Genomic DNA, 27,060 nt, shown 5'->3' on the forward strand with positions numbered 1-27,060 from the left:
ACCCTGCATCTCATCTTGGACACAGGCCAGAGAAGTCTTGCCGCGAAAAGGAGGGACCTTCCACGACACTTGAATCCCCTCTAGCTCGATGGAGACCCCAAATGTACAAAAGAACCTCAGGGAAACACTCGGCTGACATTTCAGTCCAGGGAGTGGGATGTTTATTGATTTGGATTTGGGGGCAGGGCTGAGAGATAGGGGGCAGAGGTAGGGGGCAGAGAGAAGATGCCCGAGGGGGGTGGCTTTAGTGTCTGAGCGCCCACTTGGCCAAGGTTGACCTTCGTCAGGGGTATCAGGCATTGTGGTTCCCCACATCTGGGCCGTGGACTCCTCAGGGCGCCTTGAGGCAGTCTGGGAGTTTGAGAGAAGCTCAGAGAGAGCACTGTGTGTAGAGTCCAAGGTCCCTGTCTCCCACGACGTCAATCCTGGTACTGATACAGGGAAAGATGTAGGCCTGCCCCTGCTTCTGTCTTCGGCCCTGGGGGCTGGGTGGCATGAACGTTGCCCCCGGGATGTGGTGGCCTGGGCTGGTGCCAGCGTTCAGACGGCGAGAGGGGTGGCACTCTCTGGACTGTGGCTCTGTCCTCGCGTGCCCTGGGATGCCGTGGTGCTCACGCTCGGCTGGGCTGGCTGCCCGCCCAGGCCTCAGTCGGTCTTCCTGACCCCTGAGAGGCAAAGCAGGAGGGAGGGCAGGGGGCGCCGAAGGTGGCTGGCCTCGTCCCCACCAGAGGCCCTAAGACCCATCACGGCTGGTGCAGCCTGTCACCCAGCAACTTCGGGTCTCTGTCCCCACAGCCGTCAGAACTGAGGTCCCCTTAGGGACAGAACAGCCTTGGGCAGACAGACCCCACCAGCATAGGTGCAGTCCCCATGCCTCACGAGGGCCAGGAGACTCCCTTGCCCCCACCTGCCTCCGTTAGCTATGTGACCCTGGGAAAGTCTCTCTGCCTCTCTGAATCCATCGCCCCACCAGGTGAAACCTCTGTGAGAGAAGGAGGAATTTTGAGTCCCAGCACTTTTTGGTTTGCTTGAGTACTTGGTACTCCAGGCCTGCTCATTGCTCTGTGCTCCGGAGTCACTCCAGCAGTGCTCAGGGACCACATGGTGTTGAGGGCTGAACCTGGGCTTCTTGAATGCCAGGTGTCCGCGCAGCCCACTGAGCTATCATCTCTCCCGCCCTCTTTCACAGCATTTCATGCCTAATGACTTTTGCATCATTCTCGTCTGGTTTCCACCGTCCCCTGCCAATAGGCATCATTAGACCCATTTTCCAGTTTAGGAAATACAGACTGGAAGAGGACGTGAGACCCCAGAGCTGAGAACTCGGTAGAAGCAGGACCCCAGCTCCAGACCCCCATCCCTTCCTCTCCACTAAGCCCCCTGCCCAACAGGAGAGCCTGACAGGGAGCCCGTGTCCACAGGGAAAGGAAGGGAGTTACCTATGAGCCGCAGCTTCTGGAAGAGAGGGATGAAGCCCTGTAGGACGCTGTGGATCCGGTACACTGTGGAGGCAGAGAAAAGGCACTGAGGTCTGTGCCCAAGGAGGGCTGGACACCGTCCCCACCCCCACTCCCAACCACACATCCAAGGCTCCGGTGGAATCTCAGGCAGCTGATTTACTTAGAAAATAGCACCAGTTATCACTATTAAAAACAACTACCACCGGCACTGATAACAGCACCAGGAAACCCAGCGAATCCAGCATCAGGTTCCATGAACTAACTTGTTTTCTTATCTGGCTTCATCATTTTTTCGAGGGTTTTGTTTTGTTTTGATTGGTCTTTTTAAACTGTTTTTGTTGCACTTTCATGGAACGCCCCCCCCTATTTTTTTCCACTTCGTTTTGCCAACAACCTCACAATGACCTTAACAGCGGTCAGAGAGAAAACACAGGCAAAGAGAAATCTTTACAGAATGTCTGGGTGGTGGCTTTCTGGCCCTTGGCGGGCATCTGGGGCTAGTGTGGCCACCCTCTCCTACCCCCCCGGAGCTGCATGGACAGGGGCCTCACCCAGCCCGAAGTAGATGCCGAGGGTCTCCAGGGAGGCGAAGGTGAGGAGGCCAACGCCAAGGGACATGAACCAGTCTGCAGGGTAGGGAGGCAGAGGTCAGCACGTGGGTTTGGGCCCGGGTCCTGGGAGCTCTGCCCCTGCTAGGCTCCAGCCAGACCTCGCCCCTCACCAGGCCCCTCCCCGCCTCAGGCCCAGTCCCAAGCTCTGGCCTGGTCTTGGGACACACCCCTCCCGGAATATGCCCTTCCCAGGACACCAGGACACACTCCCCAGGGACACGCCCTTCCCGGGACACGCCCCTCACGGGACAGGCCCATCCCAGGACACGCCCCCTCTGGACACGCCTCCCAGGACACGCCCATTCTGGGACACGCCCATCCCAGACACGCCCCTCATGGGAGTCCATCCCGGGACACGCCCATCTCGGGTACGCCCCGCCCAGGACACGCCCATCCCGTCTGGGACACGCCCCTCGTGGGCCGCCCATTCCTGATACATCCTGCTCAGGACACGCCCATCCCGGATTCGCCCCGCCCAGGACACGCCCCGATGCCTCCTCCCCACTCACCGGCATAGTAGTGGTAACACACCAGTAAGGACCCGATGGCGAAGCAGAGGAGGACGAAATGGAAGAACTCATCTGCAGAGGCAGAGCCGGGGGCCTGACTTACTATTTGCTTCTTTCTCTGAAACATGGGGTCACCCCGAGACAGACCCCCGGAGCAGCCCCACTCGCAGAGCACCCAAGCCCAACCCCTTTCCAACCCTGATCGCCTTATTATTCATCTGATGTTCATCAAACTTATGCTTTCATTGTGTTTCTTCTTTTTTTTTTTTTTCAAGTCACACTGGGCAGTGCCCAGGGTTGCTGGACTGGGCGTCCCGCATGCTAAGTATGTGCTAGTCCTGAGGGTCCGAATGCCAGTACAGCGGGAAGGGCGTTTGCTTGCACACCGCCAACGCCGATTCAACCCCCGGCACGCAGCATAGTCCCTGAGCCCTCCAGGAATGATCCCTGAGCACAGAGCCAGGAGTCAGCCCTGAGCACTGCCAATGAAACAAACCAGACTCTCTGCTAGCCCTTTGGGCCTTCCCAGCCCCCTTCTGACCTACCCTTTGCCTCCCTGAGGGATGGCAGGTTGGCCTTCTGCAGTTCTGCAAAGGTGGCACCTGGCAGGAGGAGCCGCCCCAGACATGAGATGCGACCAGAAAGGCCACAGCTTTCAGATTCCACATGGCCCCATCTTCTTTCCTCATGCCACGGGGGTCTTATTAGGAGGGTTGGGGTCTGAGGCTATCCCAGGTCACTCCAGCAGTGCTGAGGGGACCGTGTGGTGCCAAGGATCAAACTGGGGTCAGACACCTTCGAGGCAAGAGCCTTGACCAGGTTCTAACTCTGCAGCCCTTTTCTGTTGTGTTCGTGGAGCCAGAGATGGACCCCAGGTGAGTGCTCTCCTGCTGACTCCCCCCCTGCCCCGCATCTCTTCTTACCATCCTTCTTTATATTCAGTTTCCTTAACTGAGCCGCCTCCACTTCCCCTGGGGAACCAGAAAGAGAGTTTAACCTCAGTGTGGGAGGCCGGGGGTCCTCTGCTCTGCTCCCTGAAAATGGCATCCTGGGTTCTCCTTCCAGGTCAGAGGGCAGTCACTGTAGGTCCAGCCAGGGCAGAGCTGTGATGGTGGGGGAGCTTCCCCTGGGCCCCCCGGGCCCCCCACTCACGACCCTCCCTGCCTCCATAGGCCTGAGTCTGTTTTATCCCATTTCCCCTGGACCTGGAAGTCCCTTTCCTGAATTCGCAGGACACTTAGGGGGAGAGGGGATGGTCTCTCTGCCAGGACAGGCACGTGGGACTTGGGGAGGGGGTGCTGACCCACCCTCCCAGGCCCTGCATGCCCCAGGAACCCCCCTCCTTTGTCACTCTCCTCTGGAACACGTGTATTCCCAAGTGTCCCCCAGCCCACCACCCCCCGACATTGTCCTCTGGAGCATTACCGCTGACTGCGTCTGAATCTCTTTTTCGCAGGCCTGCACAGGAGAAACTCAGCGTTAGTGCTCAGGGCAGACAGGATCCTTCAGGGCTTCTACCTGGGGGAGCCTGTAGGTGACTTTAGAAGGCACCTGGGTGGCACCCTCCAGCCCCCAAGGGAGCTCTGTGCCTGGCAACCCCCTCACCACTGTTCTGAGCCTCCTTTCTGATCTCCGCTGGCCTCTGCCTCCTGCTACCACCTGCTACCAGTTTGCTGGGCCCAAGACAGAGACCCAGCCCCCAAGTGGACTTGTGCCCCATGCACCCTGACGGTCTCTGGTTCTCGGGGCGGGGTGGGAGGACAGTGTGCAGACCCGACTCCAGTCCAGCACTGACACCGCATCCCCAAGCTCACCTGTCTCCCCAGAGGGCACCAGCTCTCCAGGGGTCCCTGCACAGAAGGAAAAACAGTGATCACACCCCGTCACACTGAGCAAGGAGGGTCTCACTCATTTGGGCAAGGGTGGGCTGGGACCCCTCCCGCTAAAGGGACAGTGTCCACCCAGTCCCTGCTGCAGGCTGGCTCAAGATGGCAGATCTTTGGGGCTGGAGTGATAGTCCAGTGGGTAGGATATTTGTCTTGCATGCAGCCAGCCCAAGTTCAACCTCCAGCATCCCATATGGTCCTGCCATGCATCACCAGGAGAAATTCCTGAGTGCAGAGATAGGAGTAATCCTTGAGTAAAAGAGAGAAAGAAAGAAAGAAAGAAAGAAAGAAAGAAAGAAAGAAAGGAAAGGAAGGAATGGAAGGAAGAAAGGAAGGAAGGGAGGGGGGAGGGAGGGAGGAAGGAAGGAAGGAAGGAAGGAAGGAAGGAAGGAAGGAAGGAAGGAAGGAAGGAAAGAAGGGGTGACAGTCAAGCTCCCGACTGGGAGAGGAGGAGAGGGTCCGGGTCAGTCTCACCCACTAGAAAGTCCTTTCTTCCAGCCCCATCAGCAGAGTCCCAGGAAGCTTCTCACTGCCTTTGTCCTACCCATCAACACCCTTAGATAAGTCTACCCTGGGCAAAGCCACTGGCGCCCTGATTACCTCCGTAGAGTTGAAGCTCATCGTTGGAGATGTCAGAGTCCCCGGGCCCAGCACCTACTGGAGACAGCACCTTTAGCTGGCCCCCCCAGACCCAGCACTCCACAGCAGCTCCAAGGGCTGCAGCCTTGGGAAGTGACCCTGTCCCTGTACAGGGGAGACCTGGGGTCCTTCAGAGTCCACTTGGACTGAAATACATCATCCTTTAAAATATATATATATTTTCAGGGCAGGAGATATAGTACAGCAGGTAAGTACGCTGCTGACTGACCTGGGTTCGATCCCCAGCACCCCATATGGTCCCTCAAGTCCCTCCAGGAGTGATCCCTACGGGCAGAGCTAGGAGTGAACCCTGAGCACAGCTAGGTGTGGCCAAAAACCAAAATAATAATGAGTAATAATAATTAAAAAGTTGGGCCAGAGTGATTGTATAGTGGGTAGGGCACTTGCCTTTACACGGCCAGACTAGATTCGATTCCCAGCATCCCATATGGTCCCCTGAGCCCTGCTAGGAGTAATCCCTGAGCACTGCTGAGTGTGAAAAAACAAAATAATAATAATAATAAATCTAAAATAATCTATTTTCTTGGGCCAAAGAGAGAGTGAGAGAACAATGGAGCAAAATGGACAGAGCACAGGCCTTGCATGCCGGAGCCCCGGGTTTGACCCCTGATGCCACATGGTCCCCCAATCCTCCCCCATCCTCAAGCTCCAGGCCAGGAGTAGCCCCTGGGCATGCCCAGTTGCAGCCCCAAAACAACAACAACAAAAAATTATTTACTTGGAGGGTGGGGTTTGGGGTGTTTATTTTTTTGAGGGGGCCATACCCAGCATTGATGAGGGGTTACTCCTGGCCGTGCTCGGGGGACCACATGGGATGCTGGGGATCGAACCCGGGTCAGCCATATGCAAGGCCCTACCCGGTGTCCTATCGCTCTGGCCTCAGCAAACTATTTTCTTGTATTTATAAAAAAAAAGACCTTCCCCCAAAAAAGTAAGGTGGAGTTCATGCCCAATTCAACCAGCTCATCAGTGGCTGAGTAAGTAGCAGTACTCCTATATTAAAAAAAATACTAAAAAAATAAGACCTTCCTATTGCCAACTATTTGTGGAATCTGATCGTTACAGAAAGAGAAGATTAAAATCACCCATAATGTAACCATCTGGAGATACAACACTAGGAACGTGTTCGTATTTTTCTTAGGAACATTTTCATATTTTTCCTTCGCATCTTTCTCATAGTAACGCGATGAGGTGTGAATTTTCCCCGAAGCCTCGAGGAGGTCTAACACAGGGAACGATGTGACATCTGTGTCCTCCCCTTCAGGGATGGGGAGGGCGTCTTGCCTACCCGTTGAGCTGCCTCTGAGGGCAAGTCCGGCGCCCCCACCTGGTCCGTGTTTCCTGGAGCCTTCGGGGTGCTTGTCCTCGTCACTGCTGTCTGTGGGGGGAACAAGCACAAGGTGGGACCTGGGGGACCTGGGGTTCACTCCGCAGAGTAGTCGCATAGGTGCTGGGGTGAGGCCTGGGGAAGGGGCTCAGCTCTGCAGGGCAGGGGCTGGAGTGGCTGGGAACTTCCGGTCGGGTGAACCCAACGCTTGGCACCGCACTGGCTGCCTTCACAGAACTTGGGTGAGGCCTCGGGCAAGGCACAGGAAGGAGGACACAGCCTGGAGGTGCCCTCCTCCGTCCCAGATGGGCAGTGGGCCCAGAGTGTGAAGGGCTGCTGTCGCAGTGAGACCCGGGCTGAGCACCAGCCTTGAGCAACAAACCCTGTGCCCTGTGTGTGTGTGGGGGGGGGGGGGGGGCGGGGGAGGGCAGGGATCCACGGAGGATTCTGAGTCTCTCTCCCTTCAGGCTTAGCTGTGGTCAAGATGACGGCGGACTCAAAGGGAGCAGAGGCGCCCCTGCAGCTGTCAGCTCCTCCTTCAGATTTTAGGCTTGGAGGAAAAGGGTTTGGATTCATATTTGCACCACCACAGACAACGGTTACAAGTGTCTTGGGGTGTGGGCTGAGCACCCACATGTTTCATCAGCCTTCTTCTCAGCAGGAGACTGGACCTTGCAAGCATTTTAAAAAATGTTTAGGGGCTGGGGCTGGAGTGATAGCACAGCGGGTAGGGCGTTTGCCTTGCACGCAGCCAACCCGGGTTCGATTCCCAGCATCCCATATGGTTCCCTGAGCTACTGCCAGGAGTAATTCCTGAGTGCAAAGCCAGGAGTAACCCCTGTGTGTCACCAGGTGTGACCCAAAAAGCAAAAAAAAAAAAATTTAAAGAAGTTTAGGGGCTGGAGTGATAGCACAGCAGGTAGGGCATTTGCCTTGCATGCGGCTGACCCGGGTTCGATTCCCAGCGTCCCATATGGTCCCCTGAGCACCGTCAGGAGTAATTCCTGAGCACACGAGCCAGGAATCTCTGGGTATGATCCAATAAATAAATAAATAAATAAATAAAAATTTAGCTCAAAAGTTCTCTTTTTTGGGGGGCTGGAGTGATAGCACAATTACTCCTGGCAGGTCTCAGGGGGACCAAATGGGATGCTGGGGATTGAACTCGGGTCAGCTGTGTTCAAGGCAAGCACCCTACCTGCCAGGTCTGATTGCTCCGGCCCCTCAAAAACTCTTTGATCATGTAAAACTTGAGGCCCAGGTGCAGAAGACAGCTCTGCAGGTTGGAGGTCCTGGGCTCCAGCCCCCATACTGCGTGGCCCTTGTCCTCCCAACACACACACACACACACACACACACACACACACACACACTGCTGAGAGCAGCCTCCAGAAGCAGCCCCAGAGTAGCAGCTGGTATGGCCCCACCAAACCAAACTCCAACCTCAGAACCGAACCACAGTGTCAAACAGATCCTCGAGCGAGGCTCCTGCTGGCCCAGACTCCCCTCACAGGAAGCCTTCCAGGCGCCCCTCAGTTAGTTACTGAGCCACCTTGAAGTAGGGGGTTAGCCTGTGCCTCAGCTTCCCCACCTGTAACATGGGAAGGATGATACCATCCTAAGGGTGGCATGGGAATGAAGGAGTCATGGCACAAACGGGATTGGGAACAGCACTGGCCCCAGCGTATTTGTTCCCAGAGATGCTGCAGCAACCGGCAAAGGTCCAGGCCGAGAATTTGAATGAAAGAGCAGGAGCCGAGCCTGTTCTTTTGGGACAGCGGGGAAGGCGCTTGCCTTGCACATGGCCGACCTGGGTTCAATCCCCGGCATCCCATGGGGTCCCCTGAGCACCGCCAGGAGAGATTCTTGAGTGCAGAACCAGGAGTCAGCCCTGAACAGTCAACGCGAGGTGTGACCCAAAAACCAAAAAAGCAAAAGAATAAAACAAGAAAAAGGTAGGGGTGAGAGAGAACAGTGGTTGCCTTGCACGTGGAGGACCCGGGTTCAACCCCTAACACTCTGCATGGTCCCCTGAGCCCCGCCAGGAGTGATCCCTGAGCACAGAGCCAGGAGTAAATCCTGAGCACTGCTGGGTGTGGTGTAATCTCCCCCACCCCCCAAAAAAACAAAAAAGACTAAAAAGGAGGCCAAGGCGATGATTTAGCGATGGAACAGATGCTTTGCATGCGTGAGGCCAAGAGTCGAACCCTTGACAGTGCAGAAAACAGAAGGAGCAGGAGGGGACCAGAGAGACAGTATGGGATGTAAGGTGCTTGCCTTGTATGCCGTCTCATCAACTGCAGCCCTGGTTCGAATCCTGGCTCTACATATGGTCCCCTGAGCACGCCAGGGGTCACCACTGAGCTCAGGGCCAGGAATAACCCCTGAACATCCCCGTGCATTAATCAATTAGTTAAGTTTTAGGGCCACACCAGTGGTGGTCAGGACTTACTCCAGGTTCTGTGCTCAGGGATCATTCCTGGCGGTGCTTTGGGGTGGGACACTGTATGTGGTACCAGGAATTAAACTGGGGTTGAACAGAAGCAAGGTAAATGCTTTTTTTGTTTGTTTGTTTTTTGCTTTTTGGGTCACACCCGGCAATGCTCAGGGGTTACTCCTGGCTCTGCACTCAAGAATTACTCCCGGCAGTGCTCGGGGAATCATATGGGATGCTGGGAGTCGGACCCGGGTTGGCCGCGTGCAAGGCAAACGCCCTGCCCGCTGTGCTATTGCTCCAGCCCCAAGGTAAATGCTTTAAGCTCTAGACAGTATCTCTGTCCCTTCTTGATTTAATTTTGGGGTCACATCTGGCAGTGCTTAGGGATTGCTCCAGTCTCTGTGCTCAGGGTCGCTCCCAGGGGTGCTCAGGAGACCATGTGGTGCCGGGAATTGATCCAGGGCCTCCCTCATGCAAGCCTGTGCCTGGGCCCTTGGAGCAATCCCTGCAGCCTGACCCTAAAATTTAAGGACACATTGTCTAGGTGGCCAGGATGATATGCAAATTCTGCAGACAGATGGGTGGGAGTAGGAAAGGGAATCTTGAAATGCCATGTGGGAGATTATGGGGGAGTGTTTTTCCTTGTAAATGCTAAAAAGAGGTAGGTGTGTGTGTGTGTGTGTGTGTGTGCGCGTGCGCGCATGTGTGTGTGGAGTGTATACATGTGTTTGTGTGTGTGTGGGGGGGGGGTGACAGGAAGGAATCCAGGGTATCTTCATGCAGGACAAGTGCCTGAACCCTGAGTCGCATCCCAGTCCTATATAAGCTTGTTTCTTTGAAAACACACACACACACACACACACACACAACAACAACAACAAAAAAGCCCTTTGCTATACCTGTCGATGAGGAGGATGAGGAGGAGGAGGAAGAGGAGGAAGAAGATGAGGAAGATGAAGAGGAGGAGGAGGAGGAGGGCTTGTGTCTCTCATGGTGTCCGGGTGAGCCGAGGCCGGCGTCCCCAGCTCGCCGGTGGGCATCAGTCTCTCCGTCTGAGTGGCACACACAGGCAAGATGAGCACAGCCCCCCCACCCCGCGGACCCCCGGGAAGCCCCCTGGACTGAGGAGTCAAGAGTCGCTAGAGTCCCTGCCACACTCATCCACACCCCAGGGATAAGAGCAGGAACCTTGGGAACCACAGGCCCTGGGACTGTCTCTCAGTCTGGAGCCCAGAGGCAGCTTCAAAGCCCCCCACCTCCCACAAGGTTGTGTGGGTGGCAACTTAGGGTGTCCCTTAAGCTCCAGGCAAGGGAAGGGCTCGAGCCCCCCAGAATGTCACTGTCCCCAAGCATGACCCTTCCCGTCCCGAAACTCCTCTCGTGTTGTCCCCAGAGCCTCTGAGGGTACAGGGCGGGTGCTGGGACCCTGAGAGCAGCCCACACAGAGGTGTGTTAGTGTGAGGGTGTGTGCACGTGTGTGCATGTATGTGCATGTGTATATGTGTGTGCATATGTGTATGTGTGTATGCATGTGTGTGCACATGTGCATGTGTCTGTGTGTACACGTGTGCATGTGTGTGTGTGTGTGCATGTGTGCGTTTTCCTGCATGTGTGTGTGTTTGCGCACATGCTTGCTTGTAGAAGAACCATGCTTCCCCAGCAGCTGTGTGGGGACACACAATGTCACTGTGCTGAATGGGCCTGTTCTTTTCCCCCACTGTGGACTCCCCCTCCCACGGGCTCAGCCAGGGGGTGCAGACCCACAGTTAAGCTCTTCTGTGTCTCCCTGCACTCGGCTGTGCTCCTCTGTCTGCGTGGAGGGTCCTGAACTGGCCATGATCTTCCCTGGAGGAAAAATGAAAAAACAACAAATAATCCCTTAGTTGAGCACCTTCATAAGGAAAGAGTTTGGCAAACAAATAAGAAAAAGATAAATGGGGTCGCAGAGACAGCACAGCAGGTAGGGCACTTGCCTTGCATGCATCTGGCCCAAGTTTGATCCCCAATACCCCATATGGTCTCCTTAGCCAACCAGGAGGGATCCCTGAGTATAGTCAGAAGTATACCCTTAGCACCACTGTGGCCCAAAAACCAAAAAAAAAAAAAAAAAAAGCCGAACACTGAAATTCAATGGTCTAAGAAAAATAATTAATAAAAAAGGAGAGAAATATACAAAGAAATTTAAATAAATTTAAATATTTAAAATTTAAATAATTTTTTAAATTTAATTTATTAGTCAGGGGTGAAGCAGGGAAAGAAAAAAATTTTAACTAATTTATTTCTTTAAAATAGACTATTAGGGGGGCTGGAGCAATAGCACAGCAGGTAGGGCATTTGCCTTGCATGCGGCCGACCTGGGTTCGATTCCCAGCACCCCATATGGTCCCCCAAGCACCGCCAGGAGTGATTCCTGAGTGCAGAGCCAGGAGTAACCCCTGAGCATCAGCTGGGTGTGACCCAAAAAGCAAAAAAAAAAAAAAGTCTATTAGGGGCCCAAGAGAAAGTCCCACAGCAGATCCCAGTTTCATCCTCAGCACTGTGTATGGTTCCCTGATCACTGCTAGGAGTGATCCCTGAGCACAGAGCCAGGAGTCAGCCCTGAGCTGGACTCCTGCATGGAAATCATGTGCAACTGCGCTAATCCTGAGTCATTAAAGGATTGCCCCCATCAGGAGTCACCTCTGAGTACTGCTGTATGTGGTGCTAAAAAAAAGTTAAAAAGTACTGGGGCCAGTGAGCACACTTAACATTTTGTTTGTTTGCTTTAGTTGGGGGGCCACACTGGCGGTTCTTGGTGCCTACACCTGGCTCAGTGCTCAGGGGCTCCTCCCCATCGTGTTTGGGGGACCAGATGGTGCTGGGGACCAAACCTGGGCTTCCTGCATGCAAAGTCATGCTGAGTCTGTTGAACTCTCTTTGACATCCACATGTCTTTATTTTTTATTTATTTTTACTTTTTGAGTCATACCCAGTGATGCTCAGGGGTTACTCCTGGCTCTGCACTCAGGAATTACTCCCGGTGGTGCTCGGGTGGACCACATGGGATGTGGGGGACCGAACCTGGGTCGGCCGCGTGCAAGACAAACGCCCGACCAATTGTAGTATCACTCTGTCTTTATACATTTTACTGATGGAAAAGATCTAGAGTAGATGGATGTATGTGCTCTCTGGGTATGCAATGCATGTATGTCACATCTATCATGAGACACAGGGTACTTGTGGATTTCGTGCACCTGAAGCTTTGATATGACTTGGAGTGACTTGTTTCACCTACTCTCAGCTCTTCTCAGCCCAGTCACCGAGGCTTCACAGGATCAGACAACACCCAATGCGGCCGGGAGGTCTCTTAGAGACTCAGGATAATAACCCAGGGGTCTAGAGCACCTGCCTTGCAAACAGATGGCCACGAGTTCAAATCCCGGATGTCTCGCATGTGCCTGATATGATCCTGGCTGTTCTGCAGCCACGGTGGATGGAAGGAGGTGGAAGAGGGGATGTTTTAATTAGAAGTTTCTTCACTCACTGATTACACATCGTGGCTTCACACATTGTGGCTTTAATTTACATTGTCGCAGAGATTAGTTGTGTTGAGTAATTTTTCATATACCAATCAGCCTGTTGTGTATCATTTGCTTGTTTATTTTGGGGCCACACCTGATGGTGCTCAGGGCTTACTCCTAGCTCTGTGCTCAGGAATCACTCCTGGTGGGGCTCAGGGGACCATATGGGATACAAGGGATCAAGCCTGGGTCAGCCGTGTGCAGGGCAAGTGCCTTACCCTCTGTACTATTTCTCCTGTTCTTATATATCTCGTAGAAAATTGTCTATTCTGGGGGCCAGGGAGTGCAGTGGGTAAGGCACTTGCCTAGAATATGGTGGACCATGATTCAATTCTCAGCACCCCATATGGTCCCCCAAGCACCACCAGGAGTTGAGTCCTGAGTGCAAAGTCAGTAGTAACCCCTGAGCATCATCGGGTGTGACCAAAAATTTTAAGAAAGAAAAGAAAAGAAAGAAACTGTCTATTCAGACATTTTGCCCATATTTTGGGGGTAGGGGCGGGTCATACCTGGTGTGCCACAACCCCCCCACCAAAATAGGAAATAAACCCAGGACTCCTGCATGCAAATCATGTGCAACTGCGCTAATCCTTTGAGTCATTAAAGGATTGACCCCATCCATTTTTAATTGGATTATTTGGATTTTTTTCCTCTCTCTCTCCTTCTTTGCTATGAAGTTATATGACCAACTTTACTTCAACAAAATTTTTCATTGCGCCTTTACTAAATATAATTTCATTTCCTGGGCTGGAGCAATAGCACAGCGGGTAGGGCGTTTGCCTTGCACGCGGCCAACCCAGGTTCGATTCCCAGCATCCCATATGGTTCCCTGAGCCCTGCCAGGGGTGATTCCTGAGTGCACAGCCAGGAGTAACCCCTGTGCATCGCCAGATGTGACCCAAAAAGCAAAAAATAAAATAAAATAAAATAAATATAATTTCATTTCCTAATGGTAGTGTTTGAAAACCAGATCCCCAAATTCCTAATGATATAACAACAACAACCAGCTCTTACAAAAGGTATGACTCAGTTTTCTCTGCCTTCTGCTTCCTCCTTTCTGCTCTGGGTAAACCAGAAAGCAGGTGTGGGATGGGGAACCGGCCTCAGCCCAGCAGCCCAGGATTGGCCGCAAAACAAGCCGAAAGTGGCCCAGGCCTGGGAGTCCCCCGGCCCGCCTGGACCTGTCTCGGGTCTGCTCCAAGCAGCAAACAAGCCTCTCCTGGCAGTGAGCCCCTGCTTGGGTCTCTGTCCAACTGTTAGCCACCGGGTGCGGGCTTCATCCTGGGGGGCCTCCTCTGGGCCTCCCGACTCAGATTTGCAGAGAAGACGGCCCTCTGACATTGGGACCGGCTGAGGCTTTGCTTTGCGAAGGGTGGCCTCTGCTTCTTGCTGTGACCATCAAAACCCTCTTGGTCATTGCCAAACATTCTCTGGGGCAAAAAGAAAATCTACCCCAGCCCCATGAAAACGGCTGTTGTACACAATCCCCATGACTTGGCTAGAAGCGTGCCTTTCCCCGACCTTGAGGCTTGGCCCCTGTAGGAGCGGAGGCACGTGGATTTGCCTCTGGCTGTGCCTCAGTTTCCCCCCTCTGAACTGGGACAATAATAGTACTTGCTTCCTGAATTGTTGAGTGCAATCAAGATCAGCCCTAGGACAAGGGTTCATAGGGGACAGATGGACACACAACAGCTGACCAGTGTCACAGCTAGGTAGGGGGCGGACAGGGTGAGAGTCAGCAAGCAAGGTCCAGCCCCCTGCAGCCACCTGTGCCCGGAATGACCTTGAGCAGGGCGCCTCCTGCCTCAGCCCTTGCCAGCCCATTGGCAGTGCCTGAAAGGGGAGATGGTCAGTACCTACCCCGACTTCCTCTCCCGCAGACCCCCCCGGCCACCCCTGCCCATTCTAGCTCCAAGCCCAGCCCACTCAGCCCCCATCCCCTGGCCCTGGTCACCACCACCCCTTTCTAGAACAAAAATGTCCACGTGGGGCTGGAGCAATAGCACAGCGGGTAGGGCATTTGCCTTGCACGCAGCCGACCCAGGTTCGATTCCCAGCATCCCATATGGTCCCCTAAGCCCCGCCAGGAGTAACTCCTGAGTGCAGAGCCAGGAGTAACCCCTGTGCATCACCAGGTGTGACCCAAAAAGAAAAAAAAATTAACACACTAAAAAAAAAATGTCCACATGTCTCAGGGCAGAATTTTACACATCAGGATGCCCCCAGCCAGCAAAGCCCGTGGATGCTCAGGTATGGGTGACCCTGGGCATCGGCTGAGGGCATCGGCTCAAGGTCTGAGAGACTCCCTAAGGTGAATTTTTGGTAGAGCAGACCCCTGTGTAGCCCTTGGGGAAAGGGAGGTGGTGGCCGATGCCAGAGATGCCAAAAGTTTAACCAACTGACACATCTGTTTCCAGCCCCACTGTTCTGTGCTTGGCCATCCCAGGACACAGAGCACACTCAGGCCTCAGCCATTCTTTCTTATTGTCCACTGACCTTAAGGCACAACTAAAATGTCACCTCCTCCAGGAAGCCCTTTGCTAATTGCCTTACCTCCCCCCCACCCCCTTGCTGCAAGCCCTCCCCCAGTGCTCTCCTGCACGTAACAGCCTTCTTTCTCTCTGACAGAACAGCTGTTTGGTCCTTTTAGCTCTAGTTATACGCTTGTTTTCCAGTTGAAGGCTCATTTTGTCACGAGGCAGGGGACACATAACCCAATTTTTGGGGAGGGGTCGGGTTTTGGATTTGGGGGCCACACCCAGCTGTGCTCGGGGCTTACTCCTGGTTCTATGCTCTGGTATCACTCCGGGTGGGCTCGGGGACCAGATGGAGTGCCAGGGATTGAACCTGGATTGGCCGTGTGCAAGGGAAGCAGAGTATATCTCTCCAGTCCCAATATATGGCCCAGTTTTGAGAACTGAGCAGAGTTGGCTGGGGTTCTGGGAAGGATTCTGTGTCTCTTGAGTGTGCTGTGGTGTGTCAGGTCTTTCCTTCCTTCCTCCAGCATGACTGTGAGAGCAGGAGCTGCAGTGGCCATCTTGTGACCATGAGGCAAAGCCAGGCAAACGCAGAGAGCTGGTTTAGTTGCTGGGCTGTGCCCAAGAGCTTCTTTCCTTTGAAGGCGGCAGGTAGATGTGGAGGTGAGGGGGTCTGGCTCTTGAGAAAGCTCTTGCGAAGTAATAAAACCAACATGAGATTTGAAGAGTTTGCTCCGCCACTAGCCCTAAAGTGGCTGAAAAAACCATTGTGTCTGGATCCACTTTGTAGACACAGACACTGAGGCCCGCTAAGACTCTGCCAAGGGTTGGCACAAGCCCAGAGAAGGCTGGGTGTCCTCTGGAGAGAAGCAGGAATAAAGGACTGTGAGCAGGACGTGGAGCCGGACACCAGAAGTTTCAGCTCGTCCCCTGGACTATGCCGTAGCGATGGGGACTTGTCTTGGTAGAAAGCCCCACGTGAGGGCAGCTTGGGGGAACACTGGTAAAATTTTTCTGAGACAGATGCATGCCTGCCCATTCTGGGGGTGCCCTGAGATGGGGCCTCTTGGCTCCCTCCCTCTCTGGAGAAGTCCGTGTTCTTTCTCAAAAGCTTTATTTATTTATTTATTTATTTATTTGTTTATCGCTGGAGCTATAGCACAGCGGGAGGATGTTTGTCTTGCATGCAGCTGACCTGGGTTCGATTCCCAGCATCCCATATGGTCTCCCAAGCACTGCCAGGAGCAATTCCTGAGTGCAGAGCCAGGAGTAATCCCTGTGCATCACCGGGTGTGACCCAAAAAGCAAAAAGAAAGAAAGAAAGAAAGAAAGAAAGAAAGAAAGCATTATTCTCTCTCTCCTCCTCTCAATCTCTAAATAAAATGGTTTTCCATCACGCTGCATCTCTCCTGATGTTCTTTCCTGTGAGGGAAGGTGACAGGCCTAGGACTGACTCTCCTTTCCTGCAAGGAGCCGCTCCTTGTCCCAGTCTGAGTCCATGGCTCCTGAGAAATCAGGCAGCGGGATGGTCTCCCATGCCAGGCAGAACAGGCAGGGCTCAGGAACAGCTCGATGGCTGCCTCGGGGGCTGGTGGGGAGGATCTGTCCCATGCAGGGGATCAGAACAGACCCTCATCAGTCCTCACACTCCCCGCTGGCCGAGGGGGACAGAGGGACGTGAAGACCCGCCCACCTCCCTTCTCCTCACACCTGTAAGTCACCTGCGACACTTTTTGGCCATCTGAGAAAAGCAAACCCCATTTTGTCAAAACCTCTAGAGTCCGGGTTTGGGCGCACTTATAGTCAAAGACAATTTTGACCATCCATACACTTCTCTCGCTGCCATCCACATGCTAATTGAGCAGCTATTATGCCCTAGGAATGGAGAATATTGTGATAAACAGACAACAACACTGTCCTCAAGAAATGCTGAGACGTATCAGGGCTATGGGAGAGTTGACAAGTCAAATCGGGGTCTGCCAGGGAAGGTTCTTGAAGGAGGAGACGCCTGCAGTGACCTTGGAAGGTAAGAGAGGTCCATGCTCTAAAGCAGAGCCAAGGGCCCTTTACCTGGTCAGGGAAGGGTTGGCAGGAAGCGACTCCAGAGAAGTGGAAGGAGGTGAGGTAAAGGCCAGGGAGACAGTTCAGACAGGAGAGCATAGACTTTGTACGTGCCTTCCTGCCCGTTTTAATCCCTGGCACTGCATGGTCCCCTGAGCACCACAGGGAGTGGCCTTAAAAAAAAGGACTAGGGAGACAGCCCAAGGGGTGCTTTGCACGCAGGAAGCCAGGGTTCAATTCCCAGCCCCACAGGTCACCCCCGAGCACTGAGCTGGAAGTAGTCCTGTTGGGTGTGTCCTTAAAAACAAAGCAAAAATAAAGAGACTTGAAGGGGCCCAGAGGACTGTCCCATGCTGCCCCCACAAAGCCGCTTCTGAGCACTAATCTTGGAGTCCTCCACTCAACCTTCATCCTTGAGCTTTAATGCATACAGCAGGACGCCTTGGCACATAGTAGGGTGTTTGCCTTGCATGAAGCTGACCCAGGTTCGATCCCTGACATCCCATAGGGTCCCCTGAGCACTGCCAAGAGTGATTCCTGAGTGCAGAGTCAGGAGGAACCCCTGAGCACCACTGGGTGTAGCCCCCCTCCCAAAAAGAATCATAACAAAAAGGATAAGCAACATTTTTGAAAGTTTAAAATCTAGAGGCTGAAGAGAAGGTACAGTAGGTGGGTGAGGTGCTTACAGCTGGCCTGGGTGTGATCTCGTCCACTACATGCAGTTCCAGAGCACAGCCAGGACTGATGCCTGGGTACAGAGCCAGGAGTAAGCCCTGAGCACTGCCAGGCATGGCCACCCCCAAAACAGAAAACAATTCAATTCAATGGGCCAGAGAGTGAGCACAGGAGTTTAGATATATGCCTTGTACCACACACGGTCAATCCCTAGCACGCTGCCAAGAGAGACCGCTGAGCACTGGGTGTGGGCCCCAGCCCCCTCAAAATTCAAATTCAAGAATCATCAAACGTTAATTGGACCGATCGTGGTGATCACTTTGCGGTATATACAAATACTGAGTGGCCCTGTAGTCTGGAGATGAGACAGGGGCTTGTGTCCCTGGTCCTTCTCCTGAGAAAAAGCATGAGGCTCCGAGTGGCAGTCAGTGCCCCCAACGGAGGGATGGGGGTCCCAGGGAAGCACAGAGGCACCGGCCAAGGCACCACTGGGAGTGGATTGAAAGGTTCAGATGCACAAGTTGTGCACTTGGGCCAAGATGGGCCTCGGGAAACAGAACAAAGTGAAGAAAGAAGCAGCAGCTGAGGGAAGGGGCGCGGCCCCCGCCCCTGAGATCCTAGCTCACCTCGGCAGCTGATTTTGGGGTTCAGAGAGAGGACCTGGCTCCACCATGGCCTCCAGCTGACCCTAACCAGCAGAGAGCCTCCACAGGCCCAGGCCCTGCCCAGAGGCCCGGCAGACCCTAAAGGAAAGGGAAGGCTGCCTTTCTAGCACTTTCCTCCGAAAAGCCCAGCCCTGCTGACTCACGGAGGTAGCACGAAGCCTTCGCGCCCACAAGTCTCGCTGAACTGGCTTTTCCCACAGTTTGGCCGTTTCCCCAGTGCCTCTGACAGGAGTCGGGAGCTGGCACCTGCTTGAGGTGCTCCCATGTCTGCCCACCTTGCCTGTGTCTCAGACACACCAGGAAGGAGGCTGGGGTTATTGTCCCATTTTTCAGATGGGGAAACTGAGGCCTGGGGCGCATCCTCATGGGAGCACATGGCCACTCACCGGCCAGGCGAGACTCTGTCTTTTGTTTCAGAGGCTCCTTATCTGATCCCCATGCTCCACCTTGCAAGGAAGATGGAGTGGGGTGTGGAGCAGAGGGCCGGCCAATTCAGCCAGATGAGCCTGGCAGAAAACGGTGATGGCTTGGGGCTCGAGCGATAGCACAGCAGGTAGGGCGTTTGCCTTACACACGGCCGACCCGGGTTCGATTCCCAGCATCCCATGTGGTCCCCTGGGCACCACCAGGGGTAATTCCTGAGTGCAGAGCCAGGAGGAACCCCTGAGCATTGCTGGGTGTGACCAAAAAAAGCAAAAAAAAGATACATAATAAGAAAACAGTGGTGGGGGACCTTTAGAAGCAGAAGCAGCTGCTTCAGGAGCACAGAGCCAGCAGAGGGGTGAACGCTGATATGTTTGCCCATCTGGTCACTAACTCCCTTCTGGCAACAAACTAACAAACTAAGTTTGGGTGTTTGGCCGTGGGGGGGGGGGGGTAGAAATATATATATATATATATATTTGATTATATTCAAGAGCCTTGAATATAATCTCAGGACTAGGATGAAAGAGACGTTACTGGGGCCTGCTCGAGGCAATCGACAAATAACAGGATGATGAAATGAAATATATTTTTTTTTACTTCATTACAGAAAGTGATTTTCAAAATTATTGATAGTTGGGTTTTAGGCATATAGTTTTTATTTATTTATTGGGTTTTGGGTCACACCCTGCAATGCTCACCCTGGCTCTCTGCTGCACTCAGGAATTACTCTTGGCGATGCTGGGGGACCATATGGGATGCCGGGAATCGAACATAGGTCGGCTGCATGCAAGGCAAATGCCCTCCCCTCTGCGCTATCGTTCTATAGCGGCATATAATATTTCAACACCAACCCACCACCTGTGTCAACTTCCCTCCACCAGTGCTCCCATAGTCCCTCCTCCCCCCTATAACCCCCTGGCCCATCCCCTCCTGTCAACTTGGCCGGCACATTACAAAGTCCCGGTGTCTGTCGCTGAGATCCCATACGAGGTCTGGCTTTGAGGAAACCCAGCCCCAAAGGATGGGCAGCTTGGAACAGACCCTCCAAGGGTAAGTTCGTCAATTATCACCTCAGCTAATCGATTATCACCTTCAGCTTCCAAAACCACCCATGCATCGCCTTTGCAAATACCCACGACCAGGACAAGCAACCGTACTCCAACAAGATTGCTCCGAAGGGCCACTGTCCTTGCCCAGGTGACCTCCAGCCTCTCCTTTCTGAGACCTCCCTGAGGAAACAGGAGGCTAAAGAGTGGCAAGACACGCCTCACCTTGCTCTGACCATGGTCACTTTGAGGCAGTCTGGGCTCTTTGGCGAGGCCTAAGCATCTCCTGGTTGGGCAACCTGAGGTGGTTTCTGCCCGGGGTACAGCGAGGTTGTGCGGAGCTGCGACTCTCAGGCTGGCCCCAGGCACAGAGCAGACACGCAGCCGTGCTTGGAGGAGGAGTACGAGGGTCACTGAGGCACTGCAGCAAGGAGGGTGCTGGCCTTGTACTAGGCTGACCCGGGTTCGACCCCTGGCATTGCCCATGGTTCCCTGAGCACAGAGTCAGGGGTGACCCCTGAGCACAAACGGGTATTGCTCAAACACTACCACACCCAATAAATAATTTTTTGTTTGTTTGTTTGTTTGAGGGCCAGTTTCATTCTTGGCACCATGTTTGGTACCCCCACCCTGGGCATTCTACTCAAAAAATACACAATCGGGGACAGAGCTATAGCACAGCAAGGAGGACACTTGTCTTGCATACTGCTGACCCGGGTTCGATCCTTGGCATCCCATATGGTCCCCCAAGCACCACCAGGAGTACAGAGCCGAGTGCAGAACCAGGAATAACCACTGAGCATCGCCAAGTGTGACCCAAAACAAAACAAAACACAAAATCAAAAAATTTGACCACAGGGGCCAGAGTGATAGTACAGTGGGTAGGGCATTTGCCTGGCACATGGCTGACCCAGGTTCAATTCCCAGCATCCCATATGGTCCCCCAAGCACTGCCAGGAGTAATTCGTTAATTCCTGAGTGCAGAACCAGGAGTAACCACTGAGTATCACCAGGTGTGACCCAAAAAAAGTCAATAAAGAAGTAAAAAGAGAAAAAAGAAAAGGAGGCTGACGGTGTGAGGTTTTGGCTCCAGGATGAAACTTCATATATGCAATGCACATGTTTTACCCCTGAATATATCCTCACCCTGTAAAGCGCTCTCTCTCTCGCTCTCTCTCTCTCTCTCTCTCTTTTTCTCTCTGCCCCCCACTCATCATGAATGTCATTTACAATTGCACCAGCACGGGGGTTAAACTTTGTGAAACTGAGTATTTCTTTCTGAGTCAGTAGCAAAAAGCTGAACTCAGAAGTTGACAGCAACTGCTTTATGAGAAATGCCTGCCTTATAGGAAAGCAGTCCCTGGATCAGGAAAAGGAAGTAGCCAGAAAAAAAAAAAAAGAAGAAAAAACAAGGAAGAAGGAAGAAATATGCACAATATTTAAAAATGCCACATCCAAGCATCTTTGCGGCTCCTGGTTTGGAAGACACACGCAGACACACGCATCCTGCTTCTGTAGCTGAATTTTGTACAACTTTTTTTTTAAAGGGCGTAGATTCAATGACTGTCAGTTTCTAGTGTGGGCAATCACGATATTAGATCAATACTTTTAATTTTTCTTGGTTTCTCAGCCCACTAATCTATCTCTTCAACCCTACAAATACACTTGAATTTTTAAAAAGTTTAGAGATGAGACCGGAGCAATAGTACAGCCAGGAGGGCATTTGCCTTGCACGTGGCCAACCTGGGTTCGATGCTTGGTATCCTGTATGGTCTCCTGAGCACCACCAGGAGTAATTCCTGAGTTCAGAGTCAGAAGTAATCCCTGAGCATTGCCAGGTGTGACCCAAAAAGCAAAGAGAGAGAGAGAGAGAGAGAGAGAGAGAGAGAGAGAGAGAGAGAGAGAGAGATTTACAATACCATTCAGGATAGAGTTTCATGCATATAACACCACACCCTCCACCAGAGTCTCCACACTCAGCCCACCTCTTTCGAGACACCCTTTGAGTCAGGCAGAACAGAAACCACTGTAACTGGCCTTTATACATCAGAGGTAATTGCAGGATTTGTTTTCAATTTTTTTTAATGTTGGGGTCACACCTGGTGGCGTTCATATGGAACCCCCTAGTTCTGCACTCAGGGATCACTCCTGGAGGGGCAGGGGTTCCATATGAGGTATTGGGGGTTGAACCTGGGTCTGCTGCATGCAGGACAAGCACCCTCCACACTGTACTTCATTCCAGCCCTAAATTGTAGAATTCAGCATAAAAGGTAAAGGTAAAGGCCCTCCCGTTGATCGTTGATTTGCTCTAGTGGGCCCAGTAACGTCTCCATTGGAGACTTTGTTGTTACTGTGTTTGGCATATCGAATACGTCATGGGGAGCTTGCCAGGCTCTGCCGTGCGGGCGAGATACTCTCGGTAGCTTGCCGGGCTCTCCGAGAGGGGCGGAGGAATCGAACTCGGGTCGGCCATGTTGGCCGCGTGTAAGGCGAACGCCCTACCCGCTGTGCTATCGCTCCAGCCTATGAAAAAAAAATTTTGTGGGGCTGGAGCGATAGCACAGCGGGTAGGGCGTTTGCCTTGCACGCAGCCAACATGGCCGACCCGAGTTCGATTCCTCCGCCCCTCTCGGAGAGCCCGGCAAGCTACCGAGAGTATTCGATATGCCAGACACAGTAACAACAAAGTCTCCAATGGAGACGTTACTGGGCCCGCTCGAGCAATGGTCGGTGTGTTCGTTATATGAGAATTTCCAGGCTGAGCTGGTGGGATAGTACAGTGGGCAAGGTGCTTGCCTTACACGTGATTGGCATTGCTTTAATCTCCAGCACCCCATATGGTTCCCTGAGGCCCACCAGGAGTAATCCCTGAGCACAGAGCCAGGAGTAAGCCCTGAGCACCGCTTGGATGTGGCCAAACAAACTTGATCACTTGATACCCCATTACTCATCGATTTACTCAAGCAGGTCCAGTAACGTCTCCATTCATCCCTGTTGCGTGCTAGTGTAGCCCAATAGCATCTGCTCGTTCTAGGAATATGCAGAGCCTCAAACCGATCATTCAGGGGCCAAACAAGCAAACAAACAAAATTATTAAGAAATCAGAGGTAGACGTAGTGCCAATGAATTAAAAAAAAAAAATGAGGGGCTGGAGCGATAGCACAGTGGGTAGGGCATTTGCCTTGCATGTGGCTGACCTGGGTTCGATTCCCAGCCTCCCATATGGTCCCCCAAGCACTGCCAGGAGTAATTCCTGAGTGCATGAACCAGGAGGAACCCCTGTGCATCGCCGGGTGTGATCCCCCCAAAAAAAACCCAAAACGAGGGGCTGTAGAGATAGCACAGCGGGTAGGGCGTTTGCCTTGCACGCGGTCGACCCGGGTTCGATTCCCAGCATCCCATATGGTCCCCTGAGCACCGCCAGGAGTAACTCCTGAGTGCAGAGCCAAGAGTAACCCCTGTGCATCACCAGGTGTGACCCAAAAAGAAAAAAAAAAAACGAGGCCAAAGAATCAGCCTTTGATTTAAGCGTGAAACTGCTGTCCACCGAGAGATGGTACTTTGTGCAGGGCCTGTTTTTGGAAGACAATGTCACACCTCAGCTGCCACATCTCACCAGCCCAGGACCAACAGCTGCCACTACAGCTGCAGAGATTCAACTTCTCAAATTAAAAATCAATTATTTTTGATGGTTGTTTTGTTTGTTTTTGCTTTTTGTTTTTTTGTGGTTTTGTTTTTTTTTAATTCGAGGGGCCACATCCAGCAGTGCTCACAGGCTCCTTTTGGCTCTGTGCCACGAGATAACATCTGGGCCATAACGACACAATCACACTCAAATGCCAAAGAATCTGAATCATTCTGTTGTTCAAGAACGGTTGCCAGGAGTCAGGGGCACATGCAAAGACGCAGGGCACGATTAGTCAACGGGGAAATGCAGATCCAAAGCTGAGAACTCCCTGCGTGGCCCCCGCAGCAGGTATAAGACAGACACGGGCAGGGGCTGGAGCAATAGCACAGCGGGTAGGGTGTTTGCCTTGCACGCGCCTGACCCGGGTTTGATTCCCAGCATCCCATATGGTCCCCTGAGCACTGCCAGGGGTAATTCTTGAGTGCAGAGCCAGAAGGAACCCCTGTGCCTCTTCAGGTGTGACCACCCCCCCAAAAAAAAAAACAGACACAGGCAATAACCAGCACAGCCAAGAGCAGGGTTCGAGGCGCGAGGGTCCTGCACCACCCCCACCACACCCCCAGTGGGAAAGTGAAACGGGCAGCCTTGGAAAACTTTCTGGGTGTTTCCCCAAAATATTAAAGACAGTCCCCAAGACCCAGTAATTCCATCCCTCCCTCCCCACCCACGAGATTTAAAAATCTCTGTCTAGAAGCCAGGCACCAACTCAGGTGGTAGAACACATGTCTTGTGTGTGAGGTCCTGGATAGACCCCCAGCATGGCCTGGCTGAGGGAGAGAGAGGCTGGCTGCCCCCAAGCAAGGCCGGACCCCCTAGGAGTGCCCCCTTTAAAAGGCAAGGGGGCAGGGGCTGGAGCGATAGCACAGTGGGGAGGGCGTTTGCCTTGCATGCAGTCGACCCGGGTTCGATCCCCAGCATCCTATATGGTCGCCTGAGCACCACCAGGAGTCATTCCTGAGTGCAGAGCTAGGAGTGACCCCTGTGCATCGCCAGGTGTGAGCCAAAAAGTAAAAAAAAAAAAAAAAAAAAAAGGCAAGAGGGGGCTGAGCAACAGCACAGCAGTAACGGGGTGTGCCCAGGTTCAAATCCCGGCACCCCATATGGTCCTGCAAACCTGCCAGTGCTGAGTGCAGAGTCAGGAATAAGCCCTGAGCACAGCTCGATGTGGCCTCCGCCCCCCCCCCCAAAAAAAAACTAAGCAAAAATGTGTTCTTTAGGTATGTGCAGACAGCACTGCTCGTAAGCTGTCGCCAAGCATATGACAGGCCTGAGTTCATTCCGTGGTACCACATGTGGTCCCCAGCATTACCAGGAGTGAGCCCAGAGCATCACCGGATGTCGCCCAATATCAAAAAAAGGAAAGAAACCCATGTCTCCACAAAAACGTGTCTAATGTTCTCCTCGGTGTTATCCTCACAGACCCCCCCGTTCCCCCCGTGGAAACGACCCAGAGGTCTGCTGAGTGAGAAACAGCATGTGACAGAGCCCCACACGCCCGTATTGTTCCCGGGCAGGAGGAATGTGGGGATGTGGGGCTGACGCAGCTGAAACCCAGATGCACCTCCCAAGCTTGGCGCTGACGAGAGAAGCCGGCGGCAGTGACCGAGCTGGAAGCTGTGGATGGGATGCTGGGGATTGAACTCGGGTCAGCCGTGTGCAAGGCAAATGCCCTACCTGCTGTACTATCGCTCCAGCCCCATTGGGGAAAGTCTTTATTTATTTATTTTTTATTTAATTTTTTTGCTTTTTGGTGTCACATCCAGCGATGCACAGGGGTTACTCCTGGCTCTGCACTCAGGAGTCACTCCTGGCGGTGCTCAGGGGACCACATGGGATGCTGGTAATAGAACCCAGGTTGGCCGCACGCAAGGCAAATGCCCTACCCACTATGCTATCTCTCCAGCCCCTGGGGAAAGTCTTCAAACAAAAAGTCTTTAAATAAAATATGACTGAGAGGCAGTGCAGGGATTAGGGCATGAACTTTGCCTCTCACTGACCTGGTTCGAATCCCTGACACCACACGTGGGCTCCTGAGCTCTGCCAGGGTCAAGTCTGAGCACCGAGTCAGGAGTCAGCCCTGAGCACCATTGTGTGATCTATCGCTGCCATTCCATTGCCTCCCAAAAGGAATAAAATAACAAGTCCAGAAGCAGCATAGTTTTTGTTCCCCTTAAAGGAAAACGGACCGACCCAAGGCCTGCAGGACTGAGGGTGTTGCCCGCCCTGTATGGTAAGAAAGAACCCTCAGTTTCCCCTATCAGTGGCTCCCAGAAGCTCCATCTTGGAGGTCTCCATCCCACATTTAAACACTCCCGTGAACTCCTGGGCTCCTTCTAACAATGGGAAGTTGACAATTTCCCAAGATCCTCGATTCTGCCCCAGACTTTAGGATCACGGGAAACTGAAATAATGGGCAGTGCCCAGGCAAGTGGTCAAACAGAGACCCTACAAGGCTCTGAACTAGCCAGAGCATTGTGTAAAGTCCTCGCACTCTCTGGAACATTCTATGTTCTCTGGAACACTTGAGGAATACCACAAAGCCAGTTTTCCTGTAAAGACCCCCACAATGGGGCGGACCTGACCCAGTCCTAAGCTCCTGTCTTCCGCTTCCCAATAAACGCTCCATCTTCTACCAGAGTCTGAGCATCTTTGTCTCTCGGGATTTTCACCCTTGAGAACAATGAATACCTGAGAACCATAGCAGGTCACTGGGACCCCCCCCCCCCAGTCCCTGCTCCTGTCCGACTAGGGGGCTCACACTCTGTGGAAATGCCCCCAACCCCCTCTTGGTGCTTGGTGCCCGAGGCAGGGGTGTTCCCTCGCTTCTTCTCCTTTGCCAGGGCTCAGACCCAGGGGGGCTGGGGGCTGGGAGGTCCAGGGTGGGTTGTTGTCTGGGGTGGGGGGCAGGACTTCGGCTGCCTTCCCTGGGTACTCCCTCTAGGGTGCTCTGTCTCAGAGAGCAGAACGGAGAGGCTCCCATGGGAGCTTCATCTCCCAGACAGGGCAGCTGAGGCTCAGAGAGGTTAAGGAGTTTTCTGGAAGTCTCACAGCACATCAGCAGCCCGGTGAGGAGTCGGGCTCCAGCAAGGTACGGCTGCTGGACAGCAGCCAGGGCAGAGAGGCCGAAGCTTGGGCCCAGGGCTACCCAGGAAAACCCCACCACCACCCCCCGGGATGCCTGGCTGGTCCAGGGCTCTGCCTGTCCCCTTAACACCATCCTCCTGTGACCCGCAACCATCCTCCCCCCACCCCCCCGCCCCAGCCCAGCCTCACACCCCTTACCTGAGTCTGCAACCTGTGTGGTCCTGGGGTGAGCTGCTCCTGGCTCTGCCCAACTGTGCCCGGGTGCCTGGCTGGGCTGGGAAGAGGGGAAGGGAGGGCAGGCCGCACCCCCATGACAGGGAAGGGGCGGGCCTGCGACTCAGCCTGTTGGCATTCCTTCCTGGGGTGCTATCAGGCCCCAGGCCTTCCTGTCTGACTGGACGCCCCCAGAGCTCCCCAGGAAGGCAGATGGGGGGGGCAGGCCCCGCCTCCAGGTCCTGCCAGAGATCAGTGATGTGGGTTTGGGGCCA

General features: G+C 53.5%; 1 protein-coding gene across 1 annotated transcript; it reads right to left on the bottom strand.

Moving 5' to 3' along the window:
- Positions 1-460: 460 nt before the first annotated feature.
- Positions 461-26,850, bottom strand: TMEM40 (transmembrane protein 40). The gene is made up of 12 exons (XM_056129734.1): positions 26,771-26,850; positions 10,655-10,735; positions 9,790-9,942; positions 6,415-6,504; positions 5,067-5,120; positions 4,395-4,430; positions 4,006-4,038; positions 3,504-3,551; positions 2,581-2,652; positions 2,012-2,086; positions 1,440-1,502; positions 461-665 (listed from the first exon to the last, which is right to left on the bottom strand). Exons 2-12 carry the CDS (start codon positions 10,725-10,727, stop codon positions 646-648), a joined length of 717 nt encoding a protein of 238 aa, XP_055985709.1. The 5' UTR covers positions 10,728-10,735; positions 26,771-26,850; the 3' UTR covers positions 461-645.
- Positions 26,851-27,060: the final 210 nt, after the last annotated feature.

The sequence above is a fragment of the Sorex fumeus genome, unplaced genomic scaffold, assembly GCF_029834395.1.
Source record: "Sorex fumeus unplaced genomic scaffold, SorFum_2.1 ptg000072l, whole genome shotgun sequence".
Taxonomy (NCBI): domain Eukaryota; kingdom Metazoa; phylum Chordata; class Mammalia; order Eulipotyphla; family Soricidae; genus Sorex; species Sorex fumeus.

Coding starts and splice junctions, on each gene's coding strand:
- TMEM40 (XM_056129734.1), bottom strand. CDS start 10,727: ATGGCCAGTTCAGGACCCTCCACGCAGACAGAGGAGCACAGCCGAGTG. Junction 2,087..2,580: donor GTGTTACCACTACTATGCCG/GTGAGTGGGGAG, acceptor CCTACCCTGCAG/ACTGGTTCATGTCCCTTGGC. Junction 1,503..2,011: donor CGGCATCTACTTCGGGCTGG/GTGAGGCCCCTG, acceptor CTGCCTCCACAG/TGTACCGGATCCACAGCGTC.